This window comes from Cannabis sativa, chromosome 1, assembly GCF_029168945.1.
Source record: "Cannabis sativa cultivar Pink pepper isolate KNU-18-1 chromosome 1, ASM2916894v1, whole genome shotgun sequence".
Taxonomy (NCBI): domain Eukaryota; kingdom Viridiplantae; phylum Streptophyta; class Magnoliopsida; order Rosales; family Cannabaceae; genus Cannabis; species Cannabis sativa.
In genome coordinates, this window is record NC_083601.1 from 39,642,276 (window position 1) to 39,663,391 (window position 21,116).

At 28.3% G+C, this 21,116-nt stretch overlaps 1 protein-coding gene and 1 non-coding gene across 2 annotated transcripts; one reads left to right on the forward strand and one right to left on the reverse strand.

The window, feature by feature from the left end:
* Positions 1-13,851: 13,851 nt before the first annotated feature.
* Positions 13,852-13,950, reverse strand: LOC133033822 (small nucleolar RNA R30/Z108). Its single transcript, XR_009685884.1, has one exon. It is a non-coding gene; the product is annotated as a small nucleolar RNA R30/Z108 (small nucleolar RNA).
* Positions 13,951-13,967: 17 nt separating this feature from the next.
* LOC115707428 (uncharacterized protein At5g39570) lies at positions 13,968-15,726 on the forward strand. The gene has a single exon (XM_030635390.2). The coding sequence runs from the start codon at positions 14,412-14,414 to the stop codon at positions 15,483-15,485; it is 1,074 nt and encodes a 357-aa protein (XP_030491250.2). The 5' UTR covers positions 13,968-14,411; the 3' UTR covers positions 15,486-15,726.
* Positions 15,727-21,116: the final 5,390 nt, after the last annotated feature.

The window sequence follows — 21,116 nt, forward strand, 5'->3', positions numbered from 1 at the left end:
AAAAGAAAAAAAAAAAGAAGAAGAAGAAGAAGTGGCAGGCAACATCTAGCAAAAATAAAAGTTGCAGTTGTTAGTATAAATGTTAATACGGTATAAGATTAGTGATTAATTTAAATTAAGTTATTTTTAACATTAAGATGTAAAAGTAGGTGTATAGTGTAATTATCCCAAAATTAAACTGAGATCAAATTTTAGAAGTCCTTCACAAAGAAAAAAGATAATTAATGACACATATTTTGTTTCGGGATAACCTTCTTCTTACACACTTGGCCCATAGGCAGGGAGCATTGGTATTTGACTAGAGTAATCCTAACAGCTTCTATATTCTTATCTTTAATATATATACTATTTTTTATTTTATTTTACAATAGGCATATTTTTATAAGACACTATACATAAATTTTTTTAAAATACATCACTTAAATTTTAATTTTTTAAAATATTTCAAATATATAATATTAATATAGACATATATTCCATACAAAAAATAATTATTTAAATTTAAAATAATTAATAAAATATATTTAGAACAATAAATAATATTCTATAAATATAAATAATAAATTAAAAAAAAATTAAAACCAAGAAAGAATTTAGAGCATTCTGATGTAGTATATTTTGTATATAGTTTTTTAATATTTTTAAAAATTTTCTATTTTAGAAAAATTGTTATAAGTGCTAAAATTGTGTCTAATATTACACGAATATGATATAATTAATTAATAATTTTTTATATTATTTATTAAAAACTAAACTATGTCTAATTTAATATTGAAATGCACGTGGACACACACAGCTTCATAGTTATTAACAGTTTAAGAGTGTTTAACTGTAGGGAAAAAAAAATGAAAACTTTTTTCAAGACGTATATAATTACTTATAAGCAAACCGAGAAAACAACCATTTTCATTTTGATTGATGTTTACATGGATCAACCTTTCAAACCTTGCATATTATTATATAATTAATGGAGCATAACGCGTACTGTGGTGTACGCATATCGTATCCGTATGTATACTACAATTAATATATACTGTAAAGAGATCATATTAGTTTATTTTACTCTTTTAATCAAAATATTGTTAAACATTATATTCATTTGGATATTTTATACATATAATATAATTTTAAATAATTCTATATAAATACTCCTTCTTTTCAGATGAGCAATATTCGTTTAAATATATATACACATAAATATTAGAGAGGGAAAACGAATAAAAATAAAGTATAGGACGTTTATCAAAAAAATAATCACATATATATTATATTTAATATATATTTATTTAATATATATACACTTTAAATTAATTTGTTTTGTTGGGAGGGTTCTCTGGTGTACAAGTGCCTCCGTCAGTAGTAGTAATTAATTTTAATTAAGATAAATTTACACAAATTAAATGTCAAAACTCACATATTTTTACTTTTTAATTTTTTTTTATATATATTTTTACTGACTATTATTTTTTTACAAGGAAAATAAAATTGTTTTCATGTTACCATAACATTATATTATATTTTTACAACGTTTAAATATTTTTTTTAGAATAATCAAAAAATAATATAGTCCATAAAAAAGTATAGAAAACAGTTCATTTATAAAAAACATTAATTTTTTTTTATTATTTTTAAATATTTATAAAACAATCCATTTAGGGCTCGTTTGGAACGCCGTATTAGGTCGTATTGTATTGTATTGTATTATACTGAATTGGATTATATATCATATTTCTATATAAAACTATGTTAAACTTTAATTTATACTAAAATATTATATATTTAGGTGTACATAAAAGTTAATACCACATATAGTTTTACATAAAAATATTGCATAAAATACAATTCAATATAATACAATACAATACAATACAATACGACCTAATACGGCGTTCCAAACGAGCCCTTAATTAATATGTGGTGTGTTAGTTATAATAGGGTAATATATAATTGAGTAGTATATAGTATAGTAATACTCAGAATTTTTCATTTTAATTAGTGCATCTAAACATGTGAATGAATAATTTTACTTTTAGTGTAAAAACCGATCGAATCAAAGTTACATAAATATTTATAATTTTATTAAATAAAATATAATTAATATTTAACAAATGCATGGGGAATTGTTAGTTTTAAATTTATACCACAAATGATTAATCTTTTATGCCAATCCATGCATTATTGGTGTTAATTACATTCCTAAACAATATCTTTAAAGATATGTAAATATATAGTAACTAAACATATATACAACAAAAGTAATTCAGTTATATGTGTTGAAAGAAGTTAGTTATGGATGTTACAAGTGTAACTTAGCTTTTCGTATTAGTTAGTTAGTTTCTATTATACTTATTGTAACTAGCTTAACACTATACATAGATTTGTATTCTCTTTTTTATTCAATACAAATAATATATTTTTTAGTTCTTGAAGTTTGATATGGTATCAGAGTTTATTTAATTTTGAAAAATATTTGGTCTTCCTTTGTTCAATATCTGTATTTCATATTTTTTTCTATTTTGCTGGCAACATCAGTTCCGAAAGACTAATTTCATTCAAACACTTATTGTCTTCCAAGCTTGATGAAAATAATTTTCTATATATCATGGAAAAGCCAAATCCTTGCTGTTGTTTGAGCTCATTGTCTCCATTGATTCTTTGAGCTACATTCTACTACACCAAATCTTGATACAAAAGGAAATCACATCAACAACATTGTTTTTAATGTTTACTTAGATTGAAAACCAATTACTTCTTTCATAGATGATGTCCTTCATGAATGATGAACTGAACATTTGCATGATAGGTCATGAAACTTTAGCTAAAAAGATTGGACAGCTCTTCAAGAATTTTTCACTGCTCAAACAAGCTTTAAGATAAGTTAATCTAAAACTCAACTTGGTAATACAAAAAAGAATTCTCTCATTTAATCATTATGTAAAAAAATTTGGCGTTTAGTAACATTTTTTTTAATCAGTTTCTATTTTAAAATTGAAAAGGTGAAAATATTTTTTAAAAACATGTTTATAAAACTGTTTTTATTTTTCAATTTTTTAATTGAGAATCCAAATTTTAAAAACAAATGAAAATCACTTTCAATATTTTTTTAAATACTTTTTTTTTTCTTAATTAATATTTTGGACTTCGATCAGACTCGGACCCAAATCCTCCCACGGTCTTGGCGCTGAACCCGTTTTCTGACCTTAACCCGAATCCGACCCTAGACCTAGACCCGATGTAAATAAAATCAAAAAATGAAAATAAACTTTACAGAACACACTTTTGTTTTCTGTTTTTAAAATTAAAAAACAAAAGTGGTTACAGAATACATTTTTTTTTTCAAAAACAAAATTTTTTAAAAACAAAAATTTTACTTTCATTTTGTGATTAAAAAATTAAAAAATAAAAGTGTTACCAAACGACACAATCTCTCATTCTTTAATTGTTTTTTTCTTAAACTTATTTATCTTATAATCAATTTCTAAAAATCTTCATAAACAATATTATTTGCCGATTTTAATTATTGAGGCATGTAGTACTACTTCAAAAATTTCACACACACATTTTGATTACTTAGACATTTATATAACTTACATTTACATAATAATAATAGTATTAATAAAAATAGCTTAATATTAAACGTGGCAAAAATACAAATTTGGCTATTTCTCTCGTATACTATTCATATTTTAACATTTTCCACAAAATAAAACAAGAAGAAAAGAAAAATTGGATTAAGACGTCATGCTTATGAGCTTCAGAGAGAGAGAGAGGACATGGGTCAACATGGGACCTGAAAGGTACGCTCGCGTGCAACCGCGTGGGACCTTTAAACTTGGCCAAAGTAAGAGTCAAAGTAGAGAGTGGACTGTGTACAAATCATTATGCGTGGAGTACACGCACGCTTCTCCTTGACTTTACAACAAGATCTCAGCCGTCAATATGTTGACCAAAACCATTCTTTTAGATTTTGATCGGCCTAGTAGCTAGGTCCCACTCCTGCTAGGCATGATGCTGACATGAACGGCCTACGTAGAGCCACACATCACTATCCTATCGTTTGTGTTTTACCAAATAAGAGGTTTAAAACTCTTTTCTTTTGTCCTTTGAAAAAAGTAATATTTAATAATTGGGATTATAAATTTAAAATCAGCTGTGATAGAAGGGAGCGCGTGAAGAATTTTAGGGAAAGTAGGAGAGTGAAACTAGTTAACATACAGCTAAGAAGAGTTGTAGAGAAAGAGATTAGAGAGGTGTTTACTATACGATATGAGCTAGGGTCACCACACCCATAGTCACTTTCTCCTTAGTTTTGATGGAGAAAAGGAAATTAGGTTACACCCATCCAACCCTTTGGATTTTGTGTTTGTTTTGTTTTGCAATTAGAATGTTCTTTCCTACCTCTACAAATTGACTATTTTGGACCTTTTATTAATGCTCATGTCATGCTCTCTGACTCCCTACCAATACCATATAACCTTCGGTTGTTAACCCCTCTCTTTTTTGTTTAATACATATATTGATTATGATCAGTTTAGATATATAGATATAGTTTCTTTTTAAGTAAGTGAGATTAGATCTTTTAAAACTAGATAGCACACTAGTATTTTAAGCTTTAGCTCTTCAATATACTATCACAGTCATATATATGTTAGGGTTGACTTATTTCTATCTTTATTATAAAAATGTTTCGGTTAAGTACTAATTAGGTTAATTATAATGTTTTTGTTGGGTTTTTAGACTTACGTACTTACCTAAAGAAAGAAAAAGGTCAAACTATTTATGTATATTTTTTGAAGTTGATGAAATAAAAGAAAACTGTTTATAATGTAGTATAATTAATCATTGCAAGGTTCAATGTGAAACATGCATGATCAATATTATATATGATCATTAACCAAAAAAAAAAAAGTTCATCGTATGTTAATGTATAAATGTAATTCCACTTTTGGGTAACTGATTAATATTGTGAACTAAATTGTAATCAAATACATTCCGCTCTAGCTTCATGATACAAACCGACAAGGGGTAAATTTCATGTATGTACATATTTTATAATAATATATACATATATATGTATGTAATGATGTCACGCTGATGTAATGCTGTCATCAGAATGACACGTGTGTTGAGACAGAATTGACCCCAGAGAAATGATGAGTCTCAGAATAGTGATTCCCTGGTATGTACCACGTGGCAGCCAAAAGGGCAATGGAAGGACACATGTATGTCAATATATACAAGAGAGAGAGAGAGAGAGAGAGAGAGAGAGAGAGAGAGAGAGAGAGAGAGAGAGAGAGAGAGTTATCGAGTGTGGGTGTGAACACGTGCTGACCTAGAAGTTTTGAGTCTAATTCTTATAGATAATAATAATTAATGCAATATGTAAGTGCAATGGTCCATGTGTTATGTGAATCTAATATAATGTGGGTTATGTATAACTTGAAAAAATATATATCTTATATTATATGTAGTCAACCCCGACGACGGAGTAAACATATGAAGGCCACAGGAGCCGCCCATTATCTTTTATGTTTTCTAGCTTCTCACTTTATTTATTTTAAACCAATCAAATCCAAAAGTTTAAATTTGTGGATGAAAAATCGAAGGGAGATTTAGGACTACTTATGTGTGTTTAATTGCTCTCGGTAGGTGGGTTTTCACAAAAACGTACCCTTCAAGTGTAAAACTTTAATTTGTTTAGCAAAAAAGAATAAAAAGTGTAAAACTTTAACTTATCATGTATATATTATAATTTATAATAATATATACTTTATATATAATAATGGGATCTGCATAATGTTTCATGTGAACGATTATGAACGATATAGGAATTATTGTTTTTAATTATCTTTTTTTCCTCCCCTACAAAAACTAAATAATGATGGTTTCTGGCTATATATAGCAATGCTTTTTTTATCTTTTACATTTAATATAGTTTTTCTTTTAAAGGCATTTAGTTGTTTTTTATATATTCATTTGAATATGCGGTACATGTATATAGGGCTTGCCTGACTGACATGCTGGATTTATCAAGAGAACTTTATCAATATTTTTAAATATAGCGAAGCAGTATACTTTAATTACTAATTTTATTAATTGTTGTGTGTGAGTGTGTTTCCTCATAACACCAGTTTTATTATAAGTTATCCTGTAGAAATAATAGCATGCACGCGCTTCATGGATAAAATGATTATATTGAATATTAAAGCTCTTGCTTTGTTTTTTGGTGCCGTCCTATAGCTTTGACAGTATATCATCCTAATTAGTACCTAGCTATTATTATTAACTAATTCATTTGCTATATAGCGCAGCAAGGTTCTAAACTTTGTTAGATCACTTAGTATATTTTTCTAAATTAGGATAGTTCCCATATATTAATTTTCGTCATCAATTAGATATGTCTGAACAATATTGACTTAATAAACGCGATTCATCGATGGAGTTGAAAATTTTTTGATGCATATTTTCCACTAAATAAGAGGAGGCTAGGCTTTTCTAATGCGTTTCCACCAAAGTGCAGAGGCTGTAAAATTCTAAAGAACGACAAATTACCAATCATTGGCTTTGGACTTGATGAAAAATCAAACGATATATTCTTCACGTTAGTGGGGTTGACATGGACAAATTGACCCATGTTTAATCAAAACAAATATATACGTATATAAATATATTCTTTTAGTCATATTTGGTCCCACACCGTTTGATATATTTATATCAACGCTTTAAAAATTCTTCTTAGATTGGTTTTTAGGACATTTATTGAAAGATGGGTCATTCCCTGTCTGATCATGCTCTTCTTAATTTAATACAAATAATAATCGTTTTTCTTCTTGATCCTTGATTAAGACGCTTAGTAAAATTTCTTTGAAATTTGTCTTACGGGTTAAGAAATAATTAGTACTAATTATATATATACAGTACATAGATTGACCATCAGATCGTGTACATATTGTCAAGATTATTAACCTAGTTGAATCTCAAAATTACGACGTTGGATATACGTAGAAAATTTTCAAATCTTGAATTCAAATATTCGTAATTCCTAGGTTATTGAAAAGTTGGTTTACTACTCAATGACAGATATATATGGGAGCATTATTAAGTGGTTTTACATAGAGATCGATAATCACATAGTAATATATTAGCTAGGTCAATTTATTGTATGTATTGATCAAAAAAGCAATTTCTTTTCCCAATTCCGTCGGCAGAAATAGTAAGAAACTGTTATATATACACACATGTACATAGAATTGTAATATATAATTAATATTATGATCATGGTAATTAAAAGGAGTTGTGAAAGCTGTGTTGGACCTACAATACTATTAATCATGCATGTTCCTTTTTCTTTGACGCCATAATTGCTAAATATAAAAGATAAATAAATGAATTAAATTAATAAAAAGGAACTGTTTTTTTTTCTATTCGTATATTAACACAAACTATTTTCTTTCCCGCTCTTCCTTTGTCGTTTTCTCAACATAGTCATTTCGTCCTCGAGTATAACTTTATTCAAATATTTAATTAATTTTGTTTGAAAAAAAATTAATCTTTTTTATTTTTACACTTTAAAATAATTTTTCTTATATTTTTACTTAATTCTACATAAAAATCACTATAATAATTAATAGAACAATCTAAATTGCAACTAAAATCCACGTAAACTCATAAAAACTACTAAAAAAATTATTGAAGCAACCCAAATCCAGCCAAATCGTAAATTTGAAAAAAAGAAATTAAAAAAAATATATATGAGATAATTTTTCAAAAAAATAAACTAAAGATTACTAGCTCCTATTAATATCTACTATCATCAGTGTAAATTCATATTAAATTCATATTAAATCTCATGCACAAATAAATATTTAAATTTAAATTATATACACAACCCGCTATTTAATTATATTACACCAATAACATAAAAAATGCGCTCAAATAAAATATATTTCATACTATAATTTATCAGCTAATTAATGGTCGTGTGGGAGATGGCAATTAATTAGAGGTTGCTCTTTTTAAAACGTTAAGCATATATATATACATAAGAAATGCTATTATTATAACATGCTGGTGAAGAAGTTTGTTGGTTCAATAATATCCAAACCAAATTAAACATATATAAAACAAATCATGTTTATGAAAGTGAATCATATTTTTTGGGCTGCTTTTTGTTTTATTGAGTGGGCTTAAAAGACTATATATACAGAAGCATATATGGGAAACACGATGAGATAACGTTGTCGTATATGCTAAAAAATTGAAGTCAAAACCAAATTAAGTGAGATATATATCCACATATATATAATAATTAAATCTTATCTTTATATGGGTGGGTGTATTGCTTACGTCCGAGAAACTGAATTCCTAAATACCCCTGAACAAAGGAAAGTTCTTAAACTGCTCTTATATGGATTTAGTGAATGAAAAATAATATTACATAGAGATAGAAGTTCATCTTAAATAAACAAAGAAAACAATTGCACAATAAAACATATTTAAAAATGAAAGAAAAAAAAAATAAGAGAGAGAGAGAGAGAGAGAGAGAGAGAGAGAGAGAGATCAGTATTTGTATGTACATGCAAGCTGGGTTAATTTGTTTTCTTCTACCTGTTTCGTAGCATTTATATATATCTACCGTATCATCTCTAATGTAGACAAGTTTTGTTGAACTGCTAATATAATACGAGATTCGGTCAATTAATTTTTCCCTTTTTATAATTATATGTGACATGCATGCATTCTTTAGCAACAGATATTATATATATTTAATGTGTTTCCTGAAGAGATTATTTCATTAATTGAAATACTAAATATATATAACTAGCTAGGAACTAAGTAATTAGGCCCCCTTTCATGATTTTCTTGAAGTAGGTTTTTTATATATATGTTTTGGTGATGTAATATTCACCTAATCTTGTAAGTATTCAAAAGGGTAGAATTATATAAGTAGAAAAATGTCAACGCGTAATAAAAAGCAGCTTCTGTATTTAAATAGTAATATAGTAGTAGTAGTATTGACTTTTATGATTCAACCAAGAATCATACCATACAAATCAATAGAGAGACGGCAATATTTGCCTAAAAGCGAATGGCACAGAATATATATTGAGGAAGGCGGCATGACTTTGTAAGTTAAGAGTAGTGAGTAGTGAGTAGTGAGTAAATTAGAGCGATATAACCAGAAATTAGGATTTCTACCACACATCTCACATGCAAACAGTAGTGCACGCAACTGAACTAATTTATATAGAACAAGAACAAAAGCAAACATATATATTATATGTGCATTAATATATAATGAGGATATTGTTTCAAAAAGAATTATTATAAAAAAACTTGAGATATTAATGTTATTGACAAGAGCTAATTTCTATATTATATTTACCAAAAAGAAGAAAATAGAAATCTATAGAGCATAGTTATTATCGGTTATAACTATATATGTTTAGTATATAAAATGTAATAGGTTTAGAAAATATATAATTTCATTCTTCAAATAAAATATATAATAAATAGATAATTGCATAAAAACATTATTTTTTAAAAAAAAAAAATACAGTTTAACATTTAATTTTTTTCCTAAAAAAAAAACATTTAATTTTTTTTTACAATTTTACCGTTTTTTATAGAAAAAATACGAAAATAACAAAAAAACTACATAAAAATAATATCCAAAAACAACATCACAACAGTAACAAAAATAACACATATAGATAACAAAATATCAACAATAAATTAAAAAAAGTACAACATAAAAAGATCGTATTTTCTGTAAATAAAATCATAAAAATTGTAATTTAAAATTCCGTACAACAATATTTTTGTAAATTTATTGTTGTTTTTGTATATTTGAGAAATAATCTCTATAATAAACTCACGTGAATCCCACAAGAACGGTAACTAAGTAGCAAATAATTGAATTTTCATTTTTATTTGGCAAATAAATAATATGAATGATGATTGTAATTGATTTATAAAAAGAAAATAAATAAACAAAAATGCAATTAACAATAATTAGAAATATAGGATAAATAAATTCAATTGCATCAACTTTCTATGGCAAACTACAATCTAATTACTCTCTAATTTCATGAGTAGCAGATTATTAATTCAATCTATATCCTTATTAGGACATATGAAATCTAAATCATATGGCAAAGTCCTACACGCTTATGAGATAAATTACACATATAATTTGTATTAAACAAAGAAATCTTAATTGCTACACATAACATATAGGTACTTTCGTCTATCGAGATCTATGTCTATTTGACTATAGCATAATCAATACTCAATTTTCATATTTTACATTAAAATCATAAAACATATAATTGGTGATCAAGTAACTATAAGCATTAAACACGAATGAAATAATTATACATAAGAAATTGAAGAAAAATTAAAATTGCATTAAACCATAGAAATATATCAAATAATATCGAATAAAAACCCTAATTAAGAGTTTGGCTCCTCATAATCTTTCTAAACAATTGCATAAAACTAATTGAAAATATAAAATCAAAGGTAGAAAAAAGAAACTCTTTGAATATCAATGTTTGTAGCCTCAAAGGTCACTTCCTCTCTCTATTTTTGTCCTCTCAAAAGTTTCAATCAAAAGCCTTTTTAAATTTTGGCATGGTAGCCACGCGAATGCAATTAAATCTTTGATTTTGCACTATTTTTCTTCAATTCATTTATTTTCTTCTTTATTCACTAAACCTTATAAAATTAACAAACTAAAGCGTAAACAAAATTTCCCCAAAAAATGTTTTAAAAAAAAATCCCCAAAAAATTCCCTAAGAAACATATATAAAGAATTAGTTTTTTTATTATATTTTTTTTAATCTTTCCATGCAATAAACCGTGGGCTTAGGTTTTGGGCTTCTATAATACCATGTTAATCCTAACCTAGCCCAATTACCTTTCAGCTCCTGGACTTATTTCAGTCATTGGGCATCAAGGTAATTTCAGTTTTTGATGACAAAGAAGATAGTAGGGGTAAGTTGAAAAATACCACTTTTATTAATCAATTAATCAAATTTACCGCTAATTTTATATTTAATTGAAACATACCTCTTTTTACATGTATTGTACCCAAAATACCCTGACATAAGAGAGTCACATGGAGAGTATCTTGAAGTGACATGGGCAAAATTGGTACAATGTTTAAAAAAAGAGGTAAAAATGATAGGCTTTAAAAAAGAGGGTAAGAATAAAAGAAGACAATATGAAAAAGGTATAGAGTGTAATTTCCTCAAAATAAAATACTACGACTAAGTTGTATTTTATAAATAAAAATAAAAAAAAAATGTGTCAAAAATCTACAAAAACAGTTATCAAAAAGAAAACTCTAGCAAAACAAAATAGGAATGTATATTTTGTAAAATTATCTAATTTGTATGAGTTTGTCATTTTCTAAATTTACAATATTATTGAATTTTGATTTTTGATAAAATAAAATAGGGAAATTCTACAATGTACCCCCTTAAAATGGATACATTGATGCACCCTTATCTGTTTTAGCACCCAAAATAATATTTTAGTCAAATTTTTTCTCATAGTCATGTACGTTGTAGTTATTTAAGACATCCTGCAAACTTTTAAGAAATTTGGAAAAGTTAACACGCCAAAAATTATGTTTAACAGTGTGTTACACGCGTGACTATTTTATTTTATACACGTGTAAAATGGATTGTTTGAACATTATTTTCTATATTGTAAATTATTCGGAATTTCTTAAAATTTGTAGGTTATCTTAAATAGCTATAACGTACATGAATATAAAAAAAAAAAAAATTAAACTAAAATATTAAGAATAATTTTTAAAATTATTTAAGTTTATATTTTCCTTAACAATAGGGTGTATTTATCATTTTATATGGTGCAAATAAAATCCTCGAGCTTCCTGATAATATCCATAAATGACTTGTTTTTGGTAAAAAGATGCACATTGCTATACGTAAAATCTTGTGCATGATATACATCGGTACTCTAGTGCATATCTCCCTCGGAGTCAGAATAAAAATGTTTTCAAACCTTCTCTTTAAAATTAAAAGTGGATGTTCTTGTGCGAATCTCAACAATCACTTGTTCTGATTCTACATATTAATCGTTTTGAACTAAAATCAAACTTTTTGGTGGAATAGATAATTTGTTTTTAATTTGAAATAAACAAAAGAAATCAAATAAATTTTTAGGAACACTGGTAAAATTATTCTTAGTGAAACTGTCACATTTATTTGGAAAGTATAAATCTGATTACAAATCTACATTTAAGTGTGTAAATGAGCGATAGAGATGTTGAATTTTATGATTTATAAATATTTTATAGTTGTTGGAGATGTTATTTAGACATCCAAGTGTTTAGATATGTTACAAAATGACATGAGAGAAGATTTGAAGCGTTTTGGCGACTTGTAACCAAATCTGAAAATTGCCACAAACAACATATCGTAGCACTTTCACAGCTTCGTCTTTTGGGGTATTGTATGAGTTCTTTGAGTGTTGCAATATCCCAAGTAGCCAAAAATCATCCCATTAACCTCATGAACACAATAAACTTAAATAAAGCTTATAACCTTTGTTCTAAAAGAGAATTTTTCCCTAGGGATAAGCATATTTTACAAGGTTTCTATGATTCAACGTACATTGTATCAAGTGTACAATAAGTTATTATACTGTGAATTAGGCAATTAATGCAAAGAAGTCACAAATTTATGAACTAATACGATAATGTCAAATCGAAGCATATTTTTGTCTGAAAAATTATATTTATAAAAGACTTGGTGGCAAGTTAGTACACACCACAAAGCGTCATAATTTGGGCCATCTGTGATAACACATTTCTAATCTTAACTGTCCAAATCTATCATCAACAATTAATCTTATATTTATTAAAAATATGTTTTGGAAAGGGAATTTTTCATAATTACCTCAAAAAGACAAAAATTATAGATCTACAGTATTATAAACTTTTTTATGAATATTTTTTTTATAAAAATACGGACATTATTTATATGTTGTTTTCAAAATAATGTAATTTTGATGTTGACGCTACATTATTGTTTTTTGTAAACATGGAAAAAGAAGTTTCATTTTAGGTATGTTTTTGTAAAATTCCTTTTTGATAAATAACACAAATTAGGCCCAAGAGTGTTCATTGTTACTTCCCCCTCTTTATTAGTGTACCAAAAATAAAAGAGGAAATTACACTCTATACCCTTTTTATATTGTCATCTTTTATTTTTACTTTTTTTTAAAGTCTATCATTTTTACTTCTTTTTTAAAATATTGTACCAATTTTGCCCCTGTCATTTCAAGATACTCTCCATGTGACTCTCTTATGTCAGCGTATTTTAGGTACAATACATATAAAAAGATGTATGTTTCAAATAAATATAAAATTAGAGGCAAATTTAATTAATTGATTAATAAAAGGGGTATTTTTCAACTTACCCCAAAATAAAATAATCTCTTGGCATATGATATGGTTACTCATGTAATTTGTGTAATTTGTGCCATATGATATGCAGCAAATAAACTACATTTAGACTTGAAAGAGCATCTATAAAACATGTTCGAAATGCTATATAGGAATTTTCCCAAATTGTTAAAACTGTCAACACTGCGCAGATTGAAGGTAGAAGATCTATATTGGATTACACCCAAGTGAAAGGCCCAGACGAAATGGATTCATAATTTTGGTGGGACCATGTAATTCACAAGCAGACAAAGAGTGTGTCTTAACGGATCCCTCTTGGTTCTATCTATTCATCCTCTTGGACTATATGAATGAGCAAATATTTTTTTTTGAAAATAAATTAAAAGTAAATCAAATGGGATTTGATAGGTTTACTCAGTGGTGGCAATTGTAATTATTGGTTCGATTCTGCCAGCGAGTTTCCTCAACTTTAATCAGAAGAGGGAGCTTAATATGAATGAGCAAATATTTAACTCATGGTAATTTGAGGTCATCAAAGATTCCATTTCTATCACATCTTAATCCACTTTGCATCACTATCTAGTGCCCTTTAAAAGGTTAAATGTCTTTTAATCATACAAGGCTTTGAAATATTTGTCTTATTTATTATACTAAAGATGGAAGGAAGGGGGCCACTTTGGTAAAAACGGTACTGTCTCAGTAGTAATTCCTACGTTTTCAGTGTTCGTAGCCATGTGCACCCACAATTTAGGTAAGCTTTCTTCCAAAATTTCTCTTGCATCGTACAGATCACAGAGATAAGGGTTGTGTGGATAGAAAATACAGTAACGATAAGGACCAATATAATAGAATTTGATACCTCAAAGCACCAAATTATTTTCTAGCCTTTACTATAACAGCAGCTCCAATTCTAAAGAGGAGTCTCAATCTCAAGATAACACAAATTATTTAACTCGTGAATTAGTCCTCAATGGCCTTCTACAACTCTGGATATTACCAGAATTCTTCTGATCTTGGTGAGTATCATCAAACCCCTTATGCTTATAATTCTAATCATTTTATAACTGATCAGGGTGGCTCAGTAGCTTACTCTTCGTACAAAGAGCCAAGTATCTATAATCTCTTTGACTATAATATTCCAACTCCTTATAACTATGGTGCTAATTACAACAACCATTCTAATTTTAATCATATTGCTACTACTAGAACTGCATACTCTGTTTTTACTTCGAGTGAACCACTGTCGGTTCAGTATCATGATTCTGTCTCCCATTACAAGATCAGTTATTATGATCATCAACCTAAGAGTACCCAGTTCGTAATATCTTACAACTCGGTCTCTCCGGAGTTTGCTATACCTGAATTCGACGACTATGATCCAACCCCTTATGATGGTGGCTTTGATATAATTCAAGCTTATGGAAAGCCACTTCAACCCTCGCCTGAAATTTGTTATCCTCACTCAGACTCTACAACTGGGGAAAGGGAAAAGCCCCCACCTTCCAACGCAGAGGCTAAGGAGAAAGAGAAGAGCGAGCCCCAAAATGGGTTAAAGCCGATGGAGGCACATAAGAAGGAAGAGGAGAAAAAGCCAAGCCATGAAAGTGGGCATGGAGATCATGGGACTCATAATGTTGGGGTTGGGAATGATTTTCAATACGAAAAGCAGGTGAGTGGTAGTAGTAGTAGTCTGATTCCAAGTGGGTATGGCTTGGAAGCCATGGATCTTTGCGAAAGCTTGTTCGGGTATTGGCCATGTTTATCACGTTACGCAAAGAGATCAGCTATGAATAATAATGGCGGTGGTTGTCATGATGAGTATGGTTTTTACGAGGGAATCAGCAGCTGTGGGAGTGGGAACCAGTGGAATGGGGCTGCAGATTATCTATTTGGGGGTTCGGATCCGTACGTGGAGAAAAGGGACGGTGGAGGAAGCTATGGTCAACCTATCCATTGCTACGAAAAGCATTATCAGGAGACTCCTCTGTATATTCAGGTTCAGCCTCAGGAGGATTCTTGGTCCCAAAATTTCAACAATTTCTGAGTATATTCATTGTCATTTCTTTTCTTTTTTTTAACTAGTTGATTTCAATAGAAGAAGAAGAAGAAAGAGAATTAGGATTATTGGATTAAGATAGTGGCACAGTGTCGAAAGCTACTAGCCATTGAAATGTAAGCAAATTTGATGAAGGAATTGCTTTACCAATAAGTAAAATGTTGATAGATATGGAATTCGACTGTAATGGTCACTATTTGCTCTTTTACAACTTAAGTTACAGTTTTAATCACTATTTCTATACTATTATCTTCAAAATTATGTTTGTTTATTAGGTACACTTATAAATAGACAAACTCAACAAATGGGTCATCATCATTTTTTGATCGAAAGGAAGCATCATCATCACAGAAAAACAATGATACCCGCCAACAATTAATTTGGTTACTCGATTATGCAGCCAATTAAGTCAACATCATCCTCTTTTAATTGCTTTTGTATAAATACAACTGAATTTTTGAATTTTATTTTAACATCATAAATTATTTAAAATTTTTAAAAAACGAATAGAACACAAATCATCAATATCAATATATCAATCAATATATATAAATAAAAAAAAGTACACAAAATTTGAGGTGTTATCGTATAATTTTTTCTTTCTATTTTTTAAATTTTACGAGTTTTCTTATGGTTGGTGAAGAATTATTTTTTTTTTTTACACATTTTTATTTTATTAATAGTGAAACTTTTTGTATTCTTCAATTAATTAAAAATGAGTTGTATTCTTTCTTTATATAGCTCTTATTATTCTTTTGTATATTTCATGAGATTTTTTATTATCACAAAACTTTTCAATTTTCTTTCAAAAAAAAACTCTTTTAACTTTTTTACTATAATATATCTCACTCAAACTATCCTATATATACTACAATATATATCTTAGAACTTTAAGCAATTTTACTTTAGAAAAATTATCATGAAGCTAAATTGTAAGTATATATATATTTATGAATATTAAAATATGCAATTTTTATTTTTAATTATTATGACGCAATGTTTTATATGAATTTTTTGTGCACAAACGACTTGGTCATATGAGTGAAAGGATTTGCAACTACGCGCAAAGAAGAAGTTCATTCATTTGGAGAAAGGTACTATATCAGATCCTTGTGAGCATTGCTTATTTGGAAAGCAACATAGAGTTTTATTTAAGAATTCCTCTGCTAAGAAAAAAGAGGTATTGCAGCGAGTTCACTCTGATGTATGCGGTCCCATAGAAGTTGAATCCTTGGGAGTATTTTGTAACTGTCATAGATGATGCATCAAGAAAGGTGTGGTATATGCTAAAGACGAAAGACCAAGTGTTTGGATTTTTCCAACAATTTCATGCTATGGTAGAAAGAGAAATTGGAAAGCAGTTAAAGTGTCTTAGAACATACACTTCTCATGAGTTTAGAAACTATTGCTCTAAACATGGATTCGACATGAAAAGATAAGACTAGGAACTACTCAAGATAATGGTGTAGCAGAACGAATTATTCGCACCATTATAGAAAGGGTTAGATGCATAATGAGATCATCCAAGCTACCAAAGCCATTTTGGGGAGCAGCGCTACAGAATACATGTTATATGATCAATAGATCTCTATCAATTCCTTTGAAGTTTGATATTCCAGAAAGAGTATGGACAAGGAAGATGTGTCATACTCACATCTAAAGGTGTTCGACTACAAGGCATTTGTGCATGTACCAAAGGAACAAAGGTCCAAACTTGATGATAAAGTAGTTCCATGTATCTCCATCGGCTATAGAGATGAAGAATTTGGGTATAGGTTTTGGGATCCAGTTAACAAGAAGGTCATAAGAAGCAGAGATGTGGTCTTTAATGAAGATCAAACAATTGAGCGCAAGAGAAAAAAAAAAGTCAACTAGAAAAGGCTGAAATTGAGTTATTTCCTCTAAAACAACAATGGTCAGATGATGAATTGTAAGAAGTTGCTGAGATGACCCATGGTGATGATAGTGATGCTGAAGAAGATATACCGGCACAAGAAGATATCAATCAAGGGGAGCAGTACCAGCAACCAAAAAATAAAAAATCTCGTAAAAGGTCAGCTAGAGGACTAATTCCATCCAAAAGATATCCACGGTCAGAGTATATCCTTTTAACTGAAAAGGGGGAGCCAAAGAACTACTAGGAAGCATTGGCTCACAAAGACAAAGATAAGTGGATAGATTCCATGGATGAGGAGATGAATTCCCTTACAAAAAACAACACCCATGAGTTGGTAAAACTTCTAAAAGGCAGGAAGGCCCTGAGGAATAAATGAGTCTTTAAATGATAGATATGGAAACCTGGTAAAGTACAAAGCCCGATTAGTTGTCAAAGGTTTTGGTCAAAAGAAAGGGATCAATTTCAATGAAATATTTTCTCTTGTGGTGAAAATGCCATCAATTATAATATTCTTTGGACTAGCTGGGAGTCTAGATCTTGAGATTAAGCATATGGATGTAAAGACTACATTTCTTCATGGAGATTTAGAAGAAGAAATTTATATACAGCAACCTGAAAGTTTTGAGGTGAAAGGAAAAGAGCATCTTTTCTGTAGACTGCGTAAGAGTTTGTATGGTCTAAAATAGGCTCCAGGACAATGGTACAAGAAGTTTGATTCATTCATGGTGGATCAAAGCTATAAGAGATTAGCTGCAGATTTATTTGTATACATCAAGAAATTTGCTAATGAGAAATTTGTCATCTTATTACTATATGTCGATGACATGTTAATAGTCAGCCAGGATGGTAAGATGATAAATCAGTTGAAGAAAGAACTATCAAGAGTCTTCGATATGAAAGACTTGGGGGCATCCAAACAAATCCTAGGAATGGAAATCATTCGTGATAGACCTTCTCTAAGATTATGGATGTCACAGGAGAACTATGTTGAATGAATACTTGAGAGGTTCAACATGAAGGATGCAAAGTCAATTTCTTTGCCACTTGGTGGCCAATTTAGACTCACTAAGAAGTCATATCCTTCTTCAGAAGAAGAAAAGAGGAAAATGTTGGCTATTCCTTACTTTTCAACAGTTGGAAGCTTGATGTGTGCAATGGTTTGTACGAGACTGAATATTGCTCATGCAGTGAGAGTTGTAAGTCGTTTCCTTGCAAATTCGAGCAAGCAGCATTAGGGAGCTATAAAATGGATCTTCAGATATCTGAGAGGGACATCAAAACTGTGCCTAAGCTTCAGGAAAGGAGAACCAATCTTAGAAGGGTATGCAGATGCTGATATGGCTGGTGATTTTAACGGTAGAAAGTCTACACTAGATATATGTTTACTTTTGCAGGGGGAGTTGTGTCATGGCAGTCCAAGTTGCAAAAATGTGTTGCTTTATCTACCATAGAAGCATAGTATATTGCTCTTGCAAAAGCTGGGAAAGAAATGTTACGAGTAAAGAGTTTTCTTCAAGAATTGGGTTTGAAGCAAGAAAGGTACGTGATTCATTAACCACTATAGAACGAAGTATTAGAATATTTCTAATTAAGGAAATAAAATAATATTATTGATTCTGATAAATGAATATTTTATATTCATTGAATCTGGACAGAATCAATTACGTAATATTCTATATATGGTCAGATTTCTATATTCATTACCTGATTTGATTTCCTGAATTAATTGTCAAAATATTCTGACAATTAATGTGGCACAGATACTGATGGAGTATCTCACCTATAAATATAGGGTCTCGGTCCCCGAGCTCCTCACTCATTCTGTTCATAACAGCAAATTCCATCTAAAGAGAGTTGAGAGAGCGAGGAAGCCCGATTACCCATGGTAGTCAATTTCCTTTGCAGATCAAAGCTTATGTGGGTTTGAAGCTCAAGATTCAATGGCTGGAGGTATTTCGATCCTTATTCATAGTGTATATATGTTTGATTAATTCCGCACTTAATACTTAAACATATACATTTCAGTTTATATATATAAATGTCTAACAGTTGGTATCAGAGCGGTTTTTATCTCTGCCTTGATTTTAGTTTGAGTTTCATATATATATATACTCGTATATACAGTGTGTTTATATATATATATATTTAATTCAGTGTTGATATATATATTTATTTTCGTTTGTGTATATATTTATATATTCATATTCATTCAATCCCAATTATATATACATATATATTTTCATACATATATACTTGTTTATTCATTCAGTTCATATATATATATTCATATACATATAAATATATATATATTTTCTTCATTTCATTACGTATATATGTTGTATATATATATTATTTATATATCTAAATGCTATATACAAATATATACATATATACATTTCATGTTTATATATATACATACAGTATTTTTATTTTTCTGTATATATATGTATTTATATTTATATATATATATATTGTATATGTATTAATACATTCATATATTAATATAGATTGTTCTAAGCATGAAAATCCACTTTGAAAAAATAAAGAAATCTCAAAATTATTTTTCAGAAAATTTTGGTGATTTTTAAAGTCTTTGTTTTATGTATTTTCGATGCATAAAATCTATATGAATGTTTTAATTTTTGCATTTAGATTCATTTGGAATTGATTTCATGATTTTTGGAAGTTTAAGGAAATTTTATCATGTCGTTTATGGCGTGTATTTTTCAAAAAAAAAAAAAAAAAAAAGGGAAAAAATTTCGATTTTTTTTTTTTTTATATATATTTTATTTATTTGGAAATATAAATTATTCTCCTATTGTTAATTTAGTCAATAAATTACATTCATTAATTTCCATTTTTAATTTAATACATATATTTAGAATTAATATGTTATTTAGTATAAACTGAAAATGGAAATTTGTTTTAATATGGTAATTAATTACATGATTTATTTAGGCATGTAATAATTGTGCAATTTGTATAATTGTGCATTTAATTATTTATTACCAAATTTATGTAATTTATTGTTTAAATTAATAAAATTTGAAAAATCTGCCATTAAGTATAGTCTTTAATTTTGCATTTAATTCATTCCATATAATTAATTGTACTAATTTGTATAATTACCTTATTTATACAAATTAATTATTAGTATAAATATTTAAGATATTATATGGTCATAAATGCATAATTAATTATATATTATGGAATTAAGCATTTAATTTATTATCATACAATAATTGTATTAATTTGTATTTATTTGGCAAATTTATGTTTAATGCAATTAATTTAGATTTGTATGATTTAAATGCTATACATAAATTCCTTTTATAGTGCTAGATATATTTAGAAATATTCAAACATTAAGATAGGTTGAATATTTTATATAGCACATTAAGTTTCATAAAACTTCATAAAATATTCATAAAACTTCCTAAAATGAATAAAATATGAATAAAATGTAAGTAATTTTGTGGTTTGACATAAGAAAACATGAATTTGGGACAAATGCTCATATCTAGAACGGTTTTTAATGATCTTCGGACGACCACACTAGGAGCATTAATCTCAGTGATTGTCTACTATGTTAATAACGAAATTACTTTTAGGTAGAGCCCAATACCTAATGTCAAAGTGAAAATATAATTTTATATAATTAGGGAGTAGCCACAACATCCTTATTTGTATAAAATTATATATTAATTAAAATTCACCTTAAT